This window comes from Piliocolobus tephrosceles, chromosome 5 (assembly GCF_002776525.5).
Source record: "Piliocolobus tephrosceles isolate RC106 chromosome 5, ASM277652v3, whole genome shotgun sequence".
NCBI lineage: Eukaryota > Metazoa > Chordata > Mammalia > Primates > Cercopithecidae > Piliocolobus > Piliocolobus tephrosceles.
Window position 1 is genome coordinate 113,418,673 of NC_045438.1, and position 20,322 is coordinate 113,438,994.

The window sequence follows — 20,322 nt, forward strand, 5'->3', positions numbered from 1 at the left end:
TGGACATCCTGGCTGGGTCTCCGGAAGACCCTAGGTAACCTGCACGAGACTATTCTTAACGACTATGTCATTTTAGCTGCAAACCACTGAACCCACTGTGAAGAGTATTAGGGTGTGACAATACATATAAGTGTACATGTGAAAGTAGGGTGGGGAAGGTAGGCCGGTGGTCTGGTCGAAGGCTATTTTTCAAACCCTCTCTTCTACTAAAAATGTCTCCAATTCTAATATCCTAAGAATTTGTTTAGAATTTTCCGTTTGGATAAATCTAATCCTTAGAGCTTTAATAATTTTTGTGCCATAAGACTTAAACACGTAGTTCCATTTCAGCGCTTAACTGCAGCACCAATTTACTGACAGCTTACTCTCATTTAGGAACGTACCTCTGAGAGTACCTCTGACATCTAACCTAATTTAAGACTACCTTTTCCTTTTTATTAAACTGTTGGATATGTTTTAACCTTGCCAGTTGCCTCAAAAACATTTTTAAATAGAGCTTATTGTTATAAAGCATAAACTCCGTGAGCTCAACGGTGGGCAAATCTACACTTGAGCACCCAAGGCTGCAGCTGAGAATGAACGAACTCATCAACACGAATACTCATGCCCCTTCCTTTTATTTTAGACCCCTTTTCTGATCTGAGACAGGTGAGAAGTAGGTGGGCATGTGAAGATACAGTCAGCCCTGGGCGCTCAGTGTAGTGAGGAAAATGAGCCACCCCTGAACATCCTCTGGCTCAGCTCCTTTCTCTCCTGCTCAGGAGTCCGGCATTTCTGTCGATTCCCGCAGGTGCCCCGCGCACCGGCTGCCCCGGGCGCGGCCACCTGCCACGCCCTGCTACCCGCCCTCTCGGCGCCGCCGCAGTGCGCGGAACAGCGCTGGTCCTCACAGCCCGTGCACAGGCGGGGCGCGCTCCCGAGCTGGCGTAGTTTCCCAGCGCGGTGCCAGCCCCTCATCCTCCTCCAGTCTCCCTCCCCTCTCCGACTGCCGCCCCAGGCTCCGCCATGGGGAATGTGCCATCCGCGGTGAAGCACTGCCTCAGCTACCAACAGCTTCTCCGGGAGCATCTCTGGATCGGGGATTCAGTGGCAGGGGCGCTCGACCCCGCGCAGGTACCACCTCGCGGCCCAGGGTGTCCCTACCCTCATGCGCACTGACAGCCAGCCTCTCTCCCTGCATCCTCTTGGTGCTCTCCTCCCTTTATGTCACCTCCTCACCCCAGAACCCTTCCCGCAGCAGTTTTGTCGTGTTAGGCCGCACCCCTTAAACGGTTTCCCATTATCTCTCTTCGGTGAATATATCGACCCGCCTCTACAGATCAGACCCAGCAAAATCCCTGCCTGTGACCATTTGCTGGTCGCCTAAAGGAAAGAATTCCTTCTCTGTGTTTTCCTGGAAAGGGATGCATTACGTAATACAATTTGTATTCACAGGTATTCCTTCAAGGATACTGCCCTTATTCTCAGTGCTCCTTGTACTGTGTAACAAAGAGGACAAATTTGTCACAATGTGAGGCAGAAAAGGAATGAAACCGGTAGAAGGTTAAGAAGACACAGTAGGATGAAATAGTCAATCAGAACATGAATTATCCCGAATGTATCTATGCTTCAACAAACTTGAAAGAAAGTGTAAAGAACAGCACTTTCAGACTAAAATTTATTCCCACATTGTTCCTGAAAGGTCATGTTAAGACAATAGGCAACTTAATATTATTCATATACTTATGACTTAATGCACTCTCAACCAGTGTCAGATAAATAAAGAAAAGGTGTATAAAGAAATTAACTTTTTCCTTAAAAAAGCTGAAAATCTAAAATTCCACAAAATATTAAATAACTGATAATTGTTATGAAAATGTTGAAACATGGAATAAAGGAGGGGCAGTATGAGGACTTCTTGTTGAATTACAGATGCTGGATGCAAGATTATTTCTGATTTGACTAGTGAACAAAATAACTTCTGTTATTGTAATATTTTAGTCAGTAAGCATAATTGTACCATGTGGATTTAAACCAACTATTCTAATGTAAGATACTCATTTTCTATTATGTATTCTCAGTTTGGTGTATCATATGTGAAACTGCAATCTTATCTCTACAAATTGGAATTCAGTCTTTAGAAGATATTTTGTTTCTCGTTACTTAAAAGATGGCCATGGTCATCTAACTCAAAACCTGTTGATGACAGTGGTAGAGGTGAAAAGTTATCCTTTGTCTTCCCCCATGTTAACATGTCTATTTAATTTTCCTACATTCTATTTTGACCTTCCTGATGTAATTTTATCTTAATGTTCTTGACTTTTTAAATTCAGTCTGTTATTTAATCAGGAACCATTAACTTATATTTCCTAAGTCTGAGACTTTATATGACTTTTCTTTTTGAGTGAATATTATATTTTTCTCTCCCTCTTTATTTTCTGATTTACACAATTTGTGGGTTTTATGGACAGTGATAGAAGATTGGCTGCAGGTAAGGATGTCTTTTTTGCCTTATTAAGATATGGAAGCAGATTAAATGAAAATGACTAAGATTCCCAAGAAATAAAATTTTGGAGCATTCTTCAGCTTAATGACTTTTTTGGCCCTTTCTGAAGAAATATTAGCCTTCTCTAAATATTGCCTTCTTACCCACCAACTGCTTTGCCTAGAAAACTCTTATTTGTCTCTCAAGTACAGTCTCTTGACTGTATATACTGTCTCTCAAGTATATATTAAAAAATATATAATTTTGGTCCAGCCCTTTGCTCCCTCCAGAGTTATGCTTCTTTTTGTGTTCTCAGGAATTTTTTAAAATAATTCTGTTTTAGTTCCAATACTGTTGAATTGTAATTTTTTCTATCTCATCCTATTTGAATTTACAGCAGCACTGACATCTGACACTTGACTTTTTGAACTTTATCTTCCTAGATTTCTGTTCTAATAAACCTTCACTGCTTTCAGCCCTATGTCTGTGGATTCTCAGTCTCCTTGGCAGGCTCGGTGGCTTGTATCCACTGGGTAAATATCCAGATGCCACATCACTATTTACACTCTTCCTAGTGTGAGTGTGAGTGACAATCTACACTCACTGATTTGGTTGCTGTTTGTGTACCATTTGTTTTCTAGACTTACATTCCTCTGTTTCTCTTGAATTCCAGTCCAGATGTTCAGCTGCTCATTTGACATCATCGCTTGAGTATCTCAAAAGCAACTCAAACTCAAAATTTTTGAAATTTTATTAATGTTCTACTCCTTCCAACACTGGACTTTCTCCAATATTTCCTATTGCAGGGAACACCATTATAATTCATTCAGTTCTACGAGCCATACACCAGAAACTATCTTCTTTCATTTCCCTCACACCCAAATTATCACTGAGTCCTGCAATTTTACTTACTGAATTTCTTTCAAATATGTTTTTCTAACTTCGCTGCACCAATCAATTTTAAAATGGCATTATCTCTCATATGTATGACTGAACTGTTGCAGTAGTCTTCTTACTTTCCAGGAATCTCTCTTCAACCCATTGTCTATATAGCTAGTTGGAAAATGTTCCCTATTTCAAGTAAAATAATGCTATTTCCATGTTTCAAAACCATCTATGAATTTCCATTGCTTTTAAGAATGGACACCAAAACTTTTAATGGGTTTTCTAAACCTCAAATGATCTTTTCATTGCATCTCTCAGCAACATCATCTTAAGCTATTCTTTTTTGTTCTTGCCACTTTAGCCATAGTGGCCTTGAGTTCTTTAATAAATTGTGTCCTCTCTGGAACCACAGTGTTTGCTTACTTTCCTCTCCGCTAGGAAGATTATTTTCAACAAATTAACTTCTAATTAATCTTCTGCCCTCAATTTGCATGTTACCTTCTCGTGAAATCTCTCCCAGACTCTTAATGCCAGCAGCTTTTGTTAGACTTCTATTGCATAGTAACCTATTTATTATAGATAATATACATTATATATTTATTTTCATGATTACTTGATAGTTAATTGCTTTGCAGATATTAAGCACAGTAAAAGTAAGGAAGCAATTCACCACGGGATTCTCAACACTTATCAGAACGTCTGGCTAATTTTTTATGGCCAATGATACTTGTTGAATGAACAAATGAATTACTGTTTTCCCTTATAGGCCATAAGCATCACCAACCTATGAAGACTATGAACTTCTTCTTAGCATTTGTTCAAGGTCCATCAAAATGATTAGCACACTGTAGCATCATGATAAATATTTGCTAAGTGAATAGAAAATCAGTGAGAATGGGGATATGGTATAAATAGAGTTTGGTCTTAGCACCAATTGGTGAATATTATTACTGTTTTTCTCTTACCTTTTTGTTAGTAGTTTAATGGAGAGATGAGGTAAAAATGGTTTCTGGAGGCTGTCAAGACAGCAGAGAGCTTAACTAATTCTCTATTGTTGAATCTGGCAGAGAGAATCATGAATAAACCTAACTCCTGTGATATGAAATAATTTGCAGTTAGAACAGACAGAAAATTCTGTATTTTGAAATAATTCTGTGTATGCAATAGTAGATTGAAAATCTTGATATTTTCCTGCTACCAGCTTATTCCATGGTTTTTTTGCGTGCAACAGCATGGCCAGACCTTCATTTTTCAGCTTACATTTTAGAGATAATATATACCTGATGAATTATTGGAATTAAATTAAATATTGTGTGTATGCATATATAAACATATATATGGAAGTTTAACAATGTACTATCAAATGTAAAGAGAGTAAATATGAATGAAAGGCTTATTCTATCACAGGTCCACTAATTAAATTATTTGGGTCTCTGTTTTTGCTAATGAAAGTGGTTTTGCAGAAAATTCCCTTAATAGACCAAGAGGTTAAAATTGCTCATTCCATAATTCAAGCTATCTCTTAGGACCTGTTTTATTTTCTGTAGTTGTCTCTGTTAAAAAAGTATAATGAAGCTGGCTTAATTGGTATGTTTTAAAGTTTTGATTAAATTTAAGGTTCCTAGTAAAGCGATCCCCCTTTGATTTTCAAGTGTTCCTTAAGCAATAACTAAATCTCTTCACATATTAATGCCCTTTTGCAAAAGTAAAATTTCCAAGGACCCAAATTCTAATATAAACAATGTTTTAAACCTACTATATTTCTAAAATAAAATGGTAGATTATGTGAGATTACATTTATAGTTATTTTACATTCAATTCTGATCCTTTATGTTACATTTGCTGTCAGCAAAAATTATGATTCAACATAGTTATTTGGTGCTAAAGGGTCTCTGGAATTTAAATGTATATTATATTTCTGCTTAAATGCAATCAGATGATAATGTAACTCTACACTTTTAGCTTGCAACTATGTAGTTGTTAGTACATTTACTAAATATCTTAGGATGATTGAGGAGGAATTTTCAGACAGGGACCAAACTGCCATCATACTGTTTTCTATTTGTCTCATGTATTCTTTGTCTCCTTACCATTTTTTATTCTTTTCCAGCTTCTTTTGAAATCATGTAGCATTTTAATTTCTCATTTTTCCCCTGAATTGATGTGTTAGTGATATACTTTTTTTTACTATACTCTTAATTGCTGTGTATAATATATCAAATAATTAAAATAATATATTAAATATTAAAATATTATATTTAATATATTAATATTAGTTTATTAGCTTATTAAAATAATATATTAGTACTACTACAACTTATTAAAAATACAAATATGACTTTTTAACTTCATTTTCTGTCTTCTGCCTTTTACGTTTTTGTTTTCATATATTATCTATATGTTATATTTATAATACATATGTATACAGTCAATATCCATTTATATTTATGCACATATTTTCTCTTTTCTCCTCTCTTCATCTCCATTTTTTCCTCAGATTACTTTCCTTCAACCAGAAGTATTTGTTTCAATATTTTCTTTAGTAAAAAAAGTACTAATATTGATGTTTTTTCAGTTTTTCTTTGTTTGAAATTACATACACACATACACTAATGTGTGTATATACACATACATAATGTTTATAAGTATAAATGAATATTTACTATAAATGTAAGTTTTATCTAAAAAATTAAAAGACATGATAGCAGTGCAAAATGCAGATTTCTCAACAGATACAGTGGAAGCCAGATACAATAAAATCAGCTATTTGTCTTATTTTTGGTCCTTTGATGATAATTTATCTTTCATTCTTTTCTGTGTTTGGTTTCTAATGGTTTGACTATGGCATGTCTATGCATACTTTCTTTTGTATTCATCTGGGTAATGATGTGCAACACTTCTTGGATCTATCACTTGATGTTTGTTGGGTTTCACATTTTAGAAGCTTTTCAACCATTTTTGCTTCAAATGTTGTTTCTGTTTCTTGTTTCCTTTTAAATCCTCTCCAGTTAGGCCTACACTTTGAAGAATATTAGAACTTTCTCTGAGCCTTATTTATTTCTTAAATTCATTTTTTCATTCTTTCTTTTTTCTCCATATTCAATCTGAATATTTTCTTCTCATTTATATTCCATTTCACTAATTTCTTCTTCAGCTTCATTTAATTTGCTGTTAATCTTATTTATTGAGTTAATTTCAGTTATTATATTTTGAGTTAAAGCATTTCTATGATTTCTAAAAGATAGGCTTTAGTTATCTGCCACAATTCTCTATCGTATTATAAATTCTTGAATATTTATTAGAATTATTTTAGATCCCATGTCTGACAACTCCAGTACCCAGATCTCCAATTAGTCTGTTTTATGTATTTTCCTTCCTGGTATGCCTACAAAATTTAAATAATATGTTAGACACCTGGTATGAAAATAATTATAGACATAATTTGAGACTCTGAATAATACTGTCCCCAGGTGGGACTTCTCTTTGGCCTTGTCAAAGAATAAGTGTAGAGATAACTTATTTTAAGCTAATCAAGTGCTTACCTGATAGGAGGTTTAACCTACTTTACTTGTGAGGGCTTGACTTTTTTCTCTTCATCCTTACTTTTTGTATTCTGCAGTCATTTAGGGGTCCTAACTAAAACCTAAAATGTTTACCAGGGTTGCTTCTCGTTGCTGAGACCTGAATTCAAACTATTTCCACTCCAGCCTTGCAAGGCTCCTGGAAAATCTAATGGTCTCAGCTTCTCAGTGGCTCATACAGAATTGGCAAATGCTTCAAAAAGAAAAGTTATGCTGACTGTTGGGCTCACCACTTTATTTTTTTCTCCTGCATAGTATATTGGTTGCTGAAATACTCATTAACCAAATTTCTGAGACTATTAAATGAGTGTTTTTCATTAATATTTTATCCATCAAATATAGTTGTTGTCAGTGAGAGGCTTGTTGTGAACAAGCTAGTCAGCCATTATTGAAAGATTATATAATAAGGAAATTAAATTTAAAAATACCAATTGTGCAATTTAGTTTAAATTGTAAAAATATATTCACTTACCATACCACTTGAACTTGTTATATTCCAAGTAGCATACATGCTATTTAGATTACCAATTTGAATGCCAGAGAAAGAATAAAAAGATTATATGCCTCAAGAAAAATATTGTATGGAAAAAATGACTATTCCAAATGGTTTTTAGTATGATGAACAAGTTATAAAGGTAATGAATACATATTTTAAATAATGTTAAAAGTAATATTATGCCCAATTTTAGTATCTGCTCTTTGAAGAACAATGTACTACGTACTCCCTCTTTATGTGTAGTATACTTTAATAAAATTTTGATAGTTTAATAAAATAGTTTAATAAAATTTGTTAAATAATAAAGTAGTTCCTTTATGTTATCTCTGTTGACATACATGTATATTAAATCTTTTCATTTTATCAGCATAAAGTTGGTAAAAGTATTTTCTTATTATTATTTACCTTTCTTTTCAATCTTTTGCATTGTGTCTTTCTCTTTCTCTCTCTATAAGTCTTCCTACAGTTGATCACTTTACTCAGAAGCATCTTGTAGGCTTGTTTATCCTCTTGACTATTTGTATATGTTTGTATCTATTTATGCATATGGATGATGTGCTAGCAACTGATTTCTATTTTTTTAAATTATTCTCTACTTTTTAGATTAATATTTTAATTTTCTTTAAACATTTAGCTCACTTGATTTTAGTCTTTTTAAAAAGTAAGTGCTTTAAGACTATACATATCCATTTCTCTATTGTTTTGCTTTAAATGTATGTCTTATAAGCTGCTTATATGATTACTCTCTAGCTTTAATTAGATGAATTTAACTTTAATCATGTTTGATCTGACTATTATGTTTATCCTACTTTCTGCCATATCTATCAGGCTCATTCACCATTTTGCATTTCCTATTTTTAAGGTTGTTTATGCCTTTTCAGCTTTCTTATTTTACAGTTAAAATAATATATATTTTAAAGAATGAATTCACTTATCTTGAGAAAAAGATTGTTTCATTATTACACCATGATTCTTCAAATAACATGTACCAGGCATATTACCATTCTCAAGATTCTTTTTGTTGATGTAAACCTTCTAACAGTTGAGGTGAAGGCAGGGAGTTCCAAAGACTTGTAATTTTTACCTGAGGTTAAAGACTGAATCATGAGCACAATAAAGTTAGACAGTTAAAAGGATAGGTATTTGATATGGTTTGGCTGTGTCCCCAACCCAAATCTCATCTTGAGTTGTAGCTCCCATAATTCCCACATGTTGTGGGAGGGACCTGGTGGGAGATAATTGAATCATGGAGGTGTTCCTCTCATACTGTCCTCGTGGTAGTGAATAAGTCTCATGAGATCTGATGGCTTTATAATGGGTTTCCCCTTTCACTTGGCTTTCATTCTCTCTTGCCTGCCACCATGTAAGACGTCCCTTTCACCTTCCACCATGATTGTGAGGCCTCCATAGCCACATGGAACTGTGAGTCCATTAAACCTCTTTTTATTTCTAATTTAGCTAGTCTCAGGTATGTCTTTATCAGCAGCATGAAAATGGACTAATACAGTATTTGTGGTCACAGACCTTAATAGGTGAGCTGCCACAAGCAATAATATGCACCTTTTATGACCATATAGATTATGGTCAGAATGGAGTAAAAGTCTGATGAATTTCACTGAAAACCAAATATTGGATGGAAGGTCCACCAGGACATTGAATACACTGCAGAATGGTGTCAGGATTTGGGATGAAGGGAATGATGGTGAAAGAAGTTCTAATGGCCTTGATATATGAAGGATACCAATCATCAAGCAGGGATAAAGACTATATGGCCAAATCACATGGATTCCAAAAGCACGGCCTTTTAAATTAGTAAAAAGAAGTGGGAGTCTCCAAGAAGTAATGGAAATTAAAGATGCCTTCTTTAATTCTAGTCACTAAGCAAACAATAGGAGACTAAGCAGTCTCTCCTTGAGAGGGTTACAGGAGAGGTGCCTTCTCCTCAAGGGTAATTGAGACTTCATTTAAGACTAGGAGAAAATAGGACTGTTCAGTAAAGAGACTGAGAATGTGGTAGAACTTTTTAAGTATGAAGCTGAGTTTACCACTGGAAAAATAAAGAAGACTTGAATCTTACTGTAACAGGAAAGTCAGAGAACTGTGCAGGGTTCTACAGAAGGAGTAGACGATTCTTGGGAATAATATATTGGGAAATGAGTAAAGAAAGCTGGACTGTAAAATAAGGTGACTTATCAATTGAGTAAATCTTGGTAGTCTTGAGGTAGCTGTGAGTCTTTTTGGGTATCTCAGCCTCGGCCAAGTCCTGGGTTTACTGCATTTTAAGAGAGTCCTTATCTCTGAAACACGAAGAATCTAGCTTTTAAAGCCACCTTTAATTTGACTTGACTTATATGCACTTTTGTAGGAAAGCTTAAGGCTGTTCACATTTTGATTCCTGAAGGGAAATGGCTGGCTAGTGCATGCTGAGAACAAGGCCAGAATCCCAGGGCAGTGTGGCTTGGTCTCTGTGTGTTCCTTGGTGTTTCATAAGAGATACAGCCAGTTTATACCCTCCTTATTTTTTATTTTTAATCAAGTCACATATGTTATTTAGTATGAGTTGCTTATTATAAGGATTTTTGAAGCTATACGGCTACCACTATTGAATGCTTAATATGAACCTGGCACTACCTGTGTACATCCAATAACTCATTTAATCCTTACAATAATCCATTTTACAGATTTAGTAACTGTGGTTCAGAAAGGTTTAAAAAAATGTGCCTATGATCAACAGCTAGTAAACTGCAGAGCTAGGATTTAAACTCAGGCAGTTCTAATTCTAAAGCCTGCAATTTTTACCATGATACCAGTGCTTCCTAAACTTTTCTTGTGATAACAGTCACCTAAAGTGTTTATTAAATATAGAGGAAATTTTGATTCAGTAGCTCTGAGTTGGAGCCCAATTATCTTTACTTCTACTTAACGCAATTTTAGTAAACACTGTGTTGGATGTTGCTGCTGTTCCTCTACCCCTATATCTGCTGTCAAAGGGTCATGTTTCCTCTAATCTGTCTTTCCAGAGCTCCTGGCTCCTACCCATGAAAAAAGACTGCTATGAGTTTTGACTTCCCTTCTATCCTTTTTGAGGTTGAGACTAGAGTTCTGCCTGGAATAGAATTGCATTGGATACAAAAGGAAAAACAACTTGGTTTCCAATAAATTTCCTGTTCCCTTCAATCTTCAATACGTTCTGTCCTTGGATTTCTGTTGGCTCCTGTATTCCTTGCTTTCTCAGATTCCAGCTGGCTTTCACATCCTTCCCTCCCCCTACTCTATGTTCTTGTTTTTTTCATTAGCTCTGAGCTCCTCCAAGTCTTCTGGCTTTCTTTATGCTTATTCACTCTGTGCTGTAACTTTCCCTGACCCTTTCTTCTTTCCGTGTCTATCCCCTTCCAAGTTTAGGTTTGTGTGTGTGTGTGTGTGTGTGTGTGTGTGTATGTTTCATTTTACTTTCCCTAATCAAGGGGCTAGACCGTGCAAACCCATAACTTCATGGGTCACTCTCATATGACCCATGTTTTTTAAAAGATACAAAGCAAAATTGTATATTGGAGGCTATCATTTTTATAGAAATTCATACTTGAAAGGGATTGTCCAGCCTGCTTAAAGCCCTAATAATGCAAACAAAGTTTAGAATCCCAGTTTCCTACCACTGTTCTGACTGCGTATTGTTAGTCTACATAGGAGTTGCAAATTAGCAGCCTAGGTGAGCCCAGTATAAGCCCTGAAATATTTTGTTTGGTTGAAACTGCAGTTAAAATATAAGTAAACTTGAATACCTTTAAACAGAATTTGTACTATTTATTAATATACTTAGCTTCCTCAGATATCAAGATTATCTTCCTGTGCTTATAGATGTTTGATTTTATTATCATTCATGAGCAATTACATAGGGATATTTAAATGAGACCATTTCTGAACTTTGGATTATTTTTCAACAGGGTGGAGACTAATCATTAATTATCATTCAGCAAGCAGGAAATTATCTTTAAATTGCCAGAAGGTTGCCAGCTTCCCTTTTGGACAATCTTCCTTTTCCTAAGTGATCAGAATTTAGTCCTAAATAAAAACTCAGGTGTCCTTAATTTCACCTCTCAGCTGTAGCCATATTTACAAGCCAATTTTTACATTTTTTCTTATAGAAAATAATACCGATTAGTGAATCTTGTTCCCAAAACATTCATTCCAAAATCAGACCATAAAAAGAATTTTATGTGAAGATGATTTTTAGAATTATTTAGATTCATGGAGGTTTATATTTTTAAAATGTTTCTCCCCCCATGTAGTTTATATGACGGCCAAGTAATAACAAGAATAGAAAAACTCTCTGAAAAATAAATAAATAAATAAATAAACAAACAAACAAAAGCTATGGTTTCTAAGCGATAATGAAGGGACCAGAGCTGTGAGTTCCAAATACATTTTTAGTACAAGAAACTGAGGTTTACTTCCCTGGTTGAGAGAGAAGAAGAGCTGGGTTCTGGCACTTCAATGCTAGCAGGACTGTAAGTATCACTGTGGAAGACGAGGGGCAAAGTGTTATGAGAAACAGAACCCCTGGAGTTTCTATCTCAAGGGCATGGCCCAGGCCACATTTTCATTCTTCATTGCTGTGTTCCTTTGAAAGCTCATTTTTCCATTCTGTTGTTTATTTATATCACATTTATGTTTTTCCTTGCAATTGTTTCTTGCAATTCATTTAAAAACACAAGCCTATAAACTTGTTTTAATTCAGCTTAATTCAATTAGTGATAACAATAGTAATCTTTGTGGTGAAGGTGGATGTGAGGGTCAGGTGGGATTCAGATAGATAGAAGGCATTTCTATTCAGAGCAAGATGGTTGATGATTTTGGTGGAATTAACAGAGCAAAATCATGGGAGTTATTCATTTAGTTGTGTGTGTGTGTGTGTTTATGTGTATAGAATACATATAAATCTGTAACTATTATCTATATTCATCCATCTATCTATCACTTTACAAAAAATAATTTTAAGACCCCACAATCTTATAAATTGTTTTATGTATTTTCTTTCAAATTTGATGAGCTTGGAGGTTCACTCATTTTATACAAGTATTGAGACTGTATTTCCTTTGGATCCTTCACCTCTCCCAGGGTACAACCTCAATACTTTCATAGTACTTAGGATACCCGTCCTTGTTTTCTTCATATTCCCTTTACAAAAATATAGTTGAATAGAATGAAATATCTCTTTATTAAGTGTATAATATTTGCACTGCTATGTTGAGGTCTGTTTAAGGGGTGTGGCTATATTTTATTTAGTTTTCTGTCATCCCAAGGACATAAACACTTAGGTCTTCATTAAATGTTTATAGAAGTAAATATAGCCAACATTTCTGGTATTAAACTTCAGGGTGATTTTAGCCAAATTAACTGCCTTTCTGATTGGCAAAATATGCATTTAATTACATCAAATATATCTTTGAGTAGTAAAATTAGTAGCTTTAGTTCTTATTTATGATTTTTCATATTAGACTATAATGCCTACTTTTAAATACTGGTGGTATTTTTAGAAAATTTGAAAGCCTATTTGTTTCTTTTCTTGGCTACTGTTGTAAAGATCAGAGAAATTAGATTCCAACTTTGCATTTCTTTTCTGCATGTGTGTTTCTATTAATTCACACAGTGCACAATATGCATGTTCACATGACTAATTTATAGGAGAAGGAGTAGAAACATTGAAGGATATAATGATCCCCTCAGGGTTAAGCAGCTTCTCTGTTGCAATGTCTAAGCTATGGTCTCTGGTTTAGGATTCAGTGTTCGGGCTCCTTTTTCCACCAATAGTAAGTGCCTCAAATGTCACCTTATGCTTGTAAGTTTCCAAGTCACGCTTCCTTGATTTTGTCAAGTAGAGAAATGCAGATGGCAGAAAACTTCAACTACATAAAAACGCTTTTAACACAAGTTTTATTCTATGAAATCAGCATTTCATAAAGTCTTTTTGGTGAACTTTATTAAGAAGCAAGAGGGTCTAGGAAGCTTGGCAAACAATGAGGCAGGAAGCCCCAAAGAGAACATGTCTGTCAGACATTTTTCCTTCTGAGTTTTCCTTCCAAATGTTTTTGGATCTTGAAGGAAGCGGAGTGGCTCTCTGCCACCACTTTCATACATCTGTAACCCACTGGGTGTACAGAGTCTGGCATTCACTTTTTAAATTCTTTACTCAATCTCATATTTATTTCACTGTGAAATAGAAGCTGAGCATAGGTAAATGTTGAAGTCAAAATATGAATCTTATTTTTGTTAGACACAATTTCTACTTTTGAGAATTTTGATGTAAGGGCTGATAACTCCTTAATTTTTAAAATGATATGAGACAGTTCAAACCTTGCATTTTACAGAAAACTGTGGACCTGGTCAAATGTTAAAGCTGAGAGTAATTTGGAACTCTGCTTGCCTAAGTTTTAGGACTGTGTCTAAAAGACATTTTCAAGACCTGTGGAGAAACAGATGTAGTTATTCAAGGTTTCACTCATGAATGTCTGCTATCACTTAGCCCCCATTCCCTTATGACAATATTTTAATATTTAATTTAATATAATTCAGCTAAATGTATGTTCTAGAAAATATTGAAAGGAAAACTTGAACTAAGAAAGATGGAACATAAAGCTTGCATACTCATCTCTAGAGAGCTGGATCCCTTAACTCTACTTGCTCTTTGAAGAAAGTGTAAAGATGTTGACCTTTTGTTGGGAAAGATATAGTGATAATTTATTAAATAAAATGTCAATCATTTTTCTTAATTAAAAAGTGTTATATAAAGGCAGTAGTATTATTTTAACATACTTGCTCTCAATTTGCAACTTACATCATATGGGACAAATGAAATAATATATGATATACAAAATACCATATTAACCATTAATAGAGTATTATTAATAGGAATCTGGAAAATTATCTGATTAGAATAATACTAACTCATCTTTATCAAATAGCAAAATAATTTCAGTCTATAAAATTTCCTTACAAAATTCGTAAGTCATTTTAAATTTCTAGTAAGAAAATAAACCACAGTGGTTGATTTCAACTTCCCCTCAAAGGAATAGTTAACAGACAGGTTATAAGTGAACTAAGCCTCTAATGTAGTTTAGATATTTCCTTCTTTTAGATGAGGAACCCAAATTTCCTGAGATTGTAGGACAAAAAGGATCGAAGTTTGAAAGATGATTTTTTGTAAGATAATGTAGTTTAGTTATATTCCAAGTTGTTACTAATAGGAGAATAGTTGACTCAAAGTCATCAGAAAGATCAAATTTATGTAAAATGTATTACTGCATTTATACCAAATATTGTGTAATGTAAACCTCATATACATAATGAAAATTCCTGGATAACTTCTGTTGGGAAAATATATTTACTAGTTATCAACTATGCATTTGAATATTTTCCAAGTGTTTATAAATTTGTTGTTATAATTGTCATAAGAGCAAATATTTATTGCTTATAGACTTGTTCTTGCTTTTATATATCACCATGTGTGTGCATATACAGATATCCACTGAAATTGACACCATCCATATCCAAATATATTTGTGAGTATATGAATGTGTCTTTATGTATGTAGGTTTATGTATATGAATATATATATTTATATATGTACATATTTACTATTGTTGGGTAAATGGTAGTATATCAAAGCATTTTTTTTCTTGGAGTTAGAGCTCTCAAGGGGAAGTAATGAGTTGGTCAAAGAGAAATTAGGAACTGCAGCAATTAAGGACATTTGTGTATGAGATTGGTATAATGGGAACTGAGAGAAACCACTGAAAATTGGGTAAGTATGAGAAAGCATTGATAGGGTAGAATCTCCACTATCAGCTGTAAAATTGATTTAAACAATTCTTCTATCAGTATAATGCAGCTAATATAAAAATTTAGATTCCAATTTTTATGTTACTATCCATTCTAAATCCATAGTTTGGGGAACACTTTCTAATTTCTTCTTTCATTTTCTTTCATTTCATTTCATACCACTTTCATTTTTGAGTGAAAATGATTTATCTTTCTTCACTCAGACCATTCCAGGTAGATCTTCTCAGCATCCAGTAAATTAAATGATGGAAGAAATTATAAACTATAACACAAATATTCTCAAATAAGTCTATAAAGAGCCTTATGATCTATATAGCAAACAGCTGGGAATTAGCAGCTTGGGTTTCTTTTCTCAGTTTTACTTGTAGGGCCCTTATTTCCTTCTTTTAGATGAGGAATCTGAATTTCCTGAGATTGTAGGACAAAAAGGATCAAAGTTTTAAAGATGATTTTTTTGTACGATAATGTAGTTTAGATATATTCCAAGTTGTTATTAATTTGAGAATATTTTGAGAATAAATAATTTGATAAACATTACTTACTATTTGTTTATAATATATAGTATGCTGGGATATTTTAGTGAATCGACTAAATAATGCTGCTGAAATGAACTATTATTATACAGAATAAAATTAAACATAATTGAACAACCTGATGCATTGTGTTAGAGATTACTTTTCCAAATAGAGGCTTAGTTCACTTATAACCTGTTTGTTAACTCTTCCTTTGAGGGGAAGTTGACATCAACCACTGTGGTTTATTTTTTACTAGAAATTGAAAAGCAGAACATTGATTTGTTGTCTAAGATGGCTGATAAAGGTTGCATCCAAGTTTAGCAGAAGTGTGCAAATTTTTTTTCTTTGTTTTGGTGTTTCAGTCTGCAGATGTTAGCTGTTTTTGTGAGGAAATAATGGTGTTAGCTATGAGTTTTCTTGGAAAGAAAGAGCTTAAAAGCTTTGGTGTGCTGGAATCACAGTCTGCACAGCCAAATGAACATGGATGGAATGTTAGGTGAAGCCCTTGGGGAGTCATTCAACAGCAGCATCTGGAAGGAAACAATAAGTGACTGGAAGGTTTACTTTTCAGGCAAATGATTAAGAGGCGATTAAATGAAGGTGTTAGGATGTGAGGGAGGGAAGGAGGCACTGAAGGTGTATACATAAAATGGAACGGAGGGATTATGGAAAAGACTTAACAGAATGAACTATAGATCACAGCTGAACTTAAAAAAAATAGGAATTGGAATTTGGACAGAAGAGCTTATAGGTATCACATGAAACAGAACATGAGATTCACATAATACAGAATATACTGGGACGTATTTTTCTGGAATAGTAAAGGACAGTGATGATGTTGAGTTATTCAGAGCCACTGTGCATCATTTCCTAGAGTTGGAAAGACATCCTGCTATTACACCTTTATAGTTTTACTCTAGTTATATTGGCCTGACTTTAAAGTCCTAAGAAAGCACTGGCCTTTGGAAATGGAAATCCAAGGCTTTGATCAAGTGAGTGGTTTTGCTTTAGAAGTTTGATAACTTACTTATACTGCAGCAGTGTTGATTTAAGTTACTTTGAACGAAAATTTTGTTTTACTCTTCTTGTGAACAATCATGTCTTTCGACTCATTTATCTTGCCGGATGACACATTCCACTCTCAATTGTGAATGAACGAATGAATTAGTGAATACAGGAATGAATGAATGAATATATAAACAAAGCTCTATGTTTAGATGATATAAGAAGTAGTTTATTTTTTCCTTAAAGGTTCATGTTTATTTTAAAAACAAAATGAAGTTTAACTCTGAATATATGCTTTTCTTCTTGATGCCAGACATTTGAGCATCTGGAAAAGTGAGAAATTACAGAGAAAGGTAAGGCAGCATTATGGAAGCCAGTGTTCTTCTCTAGCCCCAGTCCTCCTTCATAATCATCCCTGAGAGGTCCTTTAATTTAAATGTATAGAGATATTGCAAACACAAGATTCAATCTCTGCACATCAAAGAATTAGATTTAATTAGCCAGTATGTCTAAACTCTGTAACACACAACCACATATTCTCTGTGGTTTATAACAATTGCAGGTGAATTTTTGCTCAAGTCCAGTGTGAATGATCTGGTCATTCCAGGACCCAGGCTCCTTCTTATGCCCCTGCTCTCTTCTAGGTCATTTCCATTTTGCTGGGAAAAGAGACCATGGGAGGAGACATCCACTTCCTACCACTTCACTCAGAAAGTAACATGACTTTGCTTCACTCCATTGTCCAGAAATCACTTGAATGGTCGCACCCAGATGTGGGGGTGGTAGCAGAGTTTTACCTATTTATGTTCATAGTAGTCTCTGCCAGATAGACTTAACCTTCTGGTCAAATCTCTAGGAAGGCTCCTCTTTTTCTTGATTATAAGGAAATGTTAAGCTAATTGGGCACATTTAGAGACAATCAAATTTGGGCAAATTAAATAAAGGACTATATTTGTAGTATTTGTTCTACACTAAAACTTAGGGAGGCAAAACTTTTTTGTGGACTTTTTGGGGGGAAGAAAAAAATCTCCTTTAATTTTATTTCAATAACTCTCTGGCTTCTCCTCCTGTCCAGCCTTGCTGCTTTTCTGTCTCTTTAGACTGGCATTCCCTTAGGGTGACTGTTTCATTAAGTGCCTCTGAGAAGTCAAAATGTGTCTGCTAAAATGCGTCTTAGGGCTGGATCCATTGCTAAATGAAAGGTATGGAAATGCCTACCTTTCCATAATGGCTACCTTGGGGTGAAAATCGCATTTAGATAACCAAAATCATAGTCCTGACAGATTATAAACAAGGTTAGATTAATTGTGTTGAGATTTGGAAGCAGTAGCAGTTTGGATATTTCTGGTCATGGTGGAACCATTAAGGGATAGAAAGAAAATTGTTTTAAAGAGCCAAGGAGCAGCTCTGGGGGAAGCAGGTTGAAAACAAAGTTTCTTTTTCACATGTTTGCCCAGAGCTTACCCTCTGGAAAAGAAAGTAGAAAAGGCTTGGTCTCTAGGATGGCCCATGTATAGGATTAAGGGATTCTTGGAGCAGTGACTCAGCTTATTTGTAATTGTTATTGGCCATCATATTCACATGGAAGGACTATGAGATCTAGAAGCAGAGCCAGATACAGTGATCTTGTTCTGTCGCTGTGAAAGCTATGGATTCTGAGAGAGCTGGAATGGAAGTGTAAAATCACTAAGCCTGCATTCTTTCAGAGTAAATGCATACAGCAAATTTAAGTGGAACAATCAAGTAATATATAGTCCAAACAATGACATAATGAGAGAATATAGGGATAGGATTAATTACCCTCCAAAAACAGTTATAAACCAGGACCACCTCAAACAGAGATGTATAACCACCTTACTTTTAAAAAGTGTTAGTGCATTCATTTAACAATAACCCGTAAGTATTTAATGGCCTTCACTTCAAGAAGCTTTTGTCCTCAACCTATAGTTTAAATTCAATCCTATGTTAAATAAAGTTTGACAGAAAAATTAACCTTAGTAGGGCAACCTGCTAAGTTGCACATGTAAGTTATAAATTTGCATGTTAGTCTTCTATCCTTCTGGTTATGCATTTCCAGTATGTTTTAGCCTTGCTTGTCCTACCTATAAGATGTGCTTTAATCATTTTGTGGACCTTTCCTAATTCCCTTTCTCCATTTAAATGGAGCCTGAAGCATGATGGGGTTCTGTAGCTAGTTTTCAACCAAGCCTGAGTAAGGCACCAGTATTTTAGACAGACCTAAACCTAAACTTTTATCTAAGTATCCTGTTTCTCACTTGTTCAGCTTGAGGATAGAAGGCTGTGGAACAAATTAGGCACAGCCTGCAAGTACATGAAATACTTTTAAGTACAGTATGGGTACCAGCTGTACTCTATACAGGCAACATAATTTATTGCTAACCCCCTTCCCCCTTGTATACGGAGAACGTTTAAGCAGGGCTAGATTTAGGTTTACATGGAATGAGCAAATACACACATGACGTGATTTAAGAAGGATTAGAAATTCAGTGGCCCCAGACCACCCCTCACCAGCCTGCTCACATTCCCAACATTAGAGACACCTCTGGGGTTCAAAATATGGTGTCTCTAAAATGAAGTAGGCCACCTGGAAAGGAAAGTATAATAAAGCCAGTAGTAACCTCATCAGTTGGGTACAGAGCCCTAAAGAAACAACATACAAGTTTTAATGAGAATCGGGGCTGGGAAAGGTCAGTGTGTTAGAAAGCAAAGCCAAGTGAGGGGTCAGTGAGTGAGAAGCAATCTAGATATGGCTGAGAGCAGAGCTGGGGTTGCTGATGACAAGCACTGCCTAGGAGCACAGATGCGCTGCCAGGCAACCTGAAGTGCAGTTATTTTGCGGTGCACCAGCCTGATGTTAGATGTTACAGGCAGGAAGGCAGAATAAGTTAGTGTCTGGCTTAAAGGCTCATCCCCTTAAGTAGGATCAGATTAAAGACAACCATATACTTTAAAGCTTAGTGGCTGGAAAAAAATACGAATAAATTCTTTGTATAAGACTGTAGTATAAATTACTATATGTAGATGAATTCTCAGTTTGGGGGTTCTTGGGAGGAAAATGGAGACAGCAAAATATTGGTATCATTAGGGTGATTGAATCTATCTTTATAAAGTGTGAGAAAGCTTCTAGGAAAATATTTAATAGTATTCTGGGAGAAGGGAGGAAAGTGTTTAACTGAGAAGCAGGTTTTGAATACATTTAACAATTTATTTTACTTTTTATTACATTTGGGACTATTTCCCTCTCATAAGTATTCTGACTTTCTATGCATTTTACATCAAACTTCCAGGGGAAATCAAGATGTAAGGTACGCATCTGCCCTGCTCAGCCTGGGAGTCAGGAGACTTATTTTGTCAGGGTGAAAAGTTAATGCACTCTTAGGGTCTCCCCTTGGCCCTTGTACCCAAAAGATCCTAATCCAATCGGCTGTCACCTCTCATCTAGATTATTTCTATGAACTCCTAATTTTTAGTCTCCCTGTGTTTGCCCCTGGCATCTTTCAGTCTATTCTCTATAAAATC

General features: G+C 35.1%; 1 protein-coding gene across 4 annotated transcripts in view; it reads left to right on the forward strand.

Annotated features, from left to right (window-relative positions):
• The first annotated feature begins 846 nt into the window (after positions 1–846).
• Positions 847–20,322, forward strand: part of HMGCLL1 (3-hydroxymethyl-3-methylglutaryl-CoA lyase like 1) — a 162,259-nt gene continuing 142,783 nt past the window's right edge. For 3 of the 4 annotated variants that reach the window (XM_023222953.1, XM_023222954.1, XM_023222955.1), the window contains exon 1: positions 847–1,113. In XM_023222953.1, the coding sequence (XP_023078721.1) occupies positions 1,006–1,113 (108 nt within the window). In that variant the 5' untranslated portion in view covers positions 847–1,005. Of the gene's footprint in view, positions 1,114–2,907; positions 2,998–20,322 lie in introns of all 4 variants that reach the window. The other variant, XM_023222952.1, reaches the window with a different exon arrangement.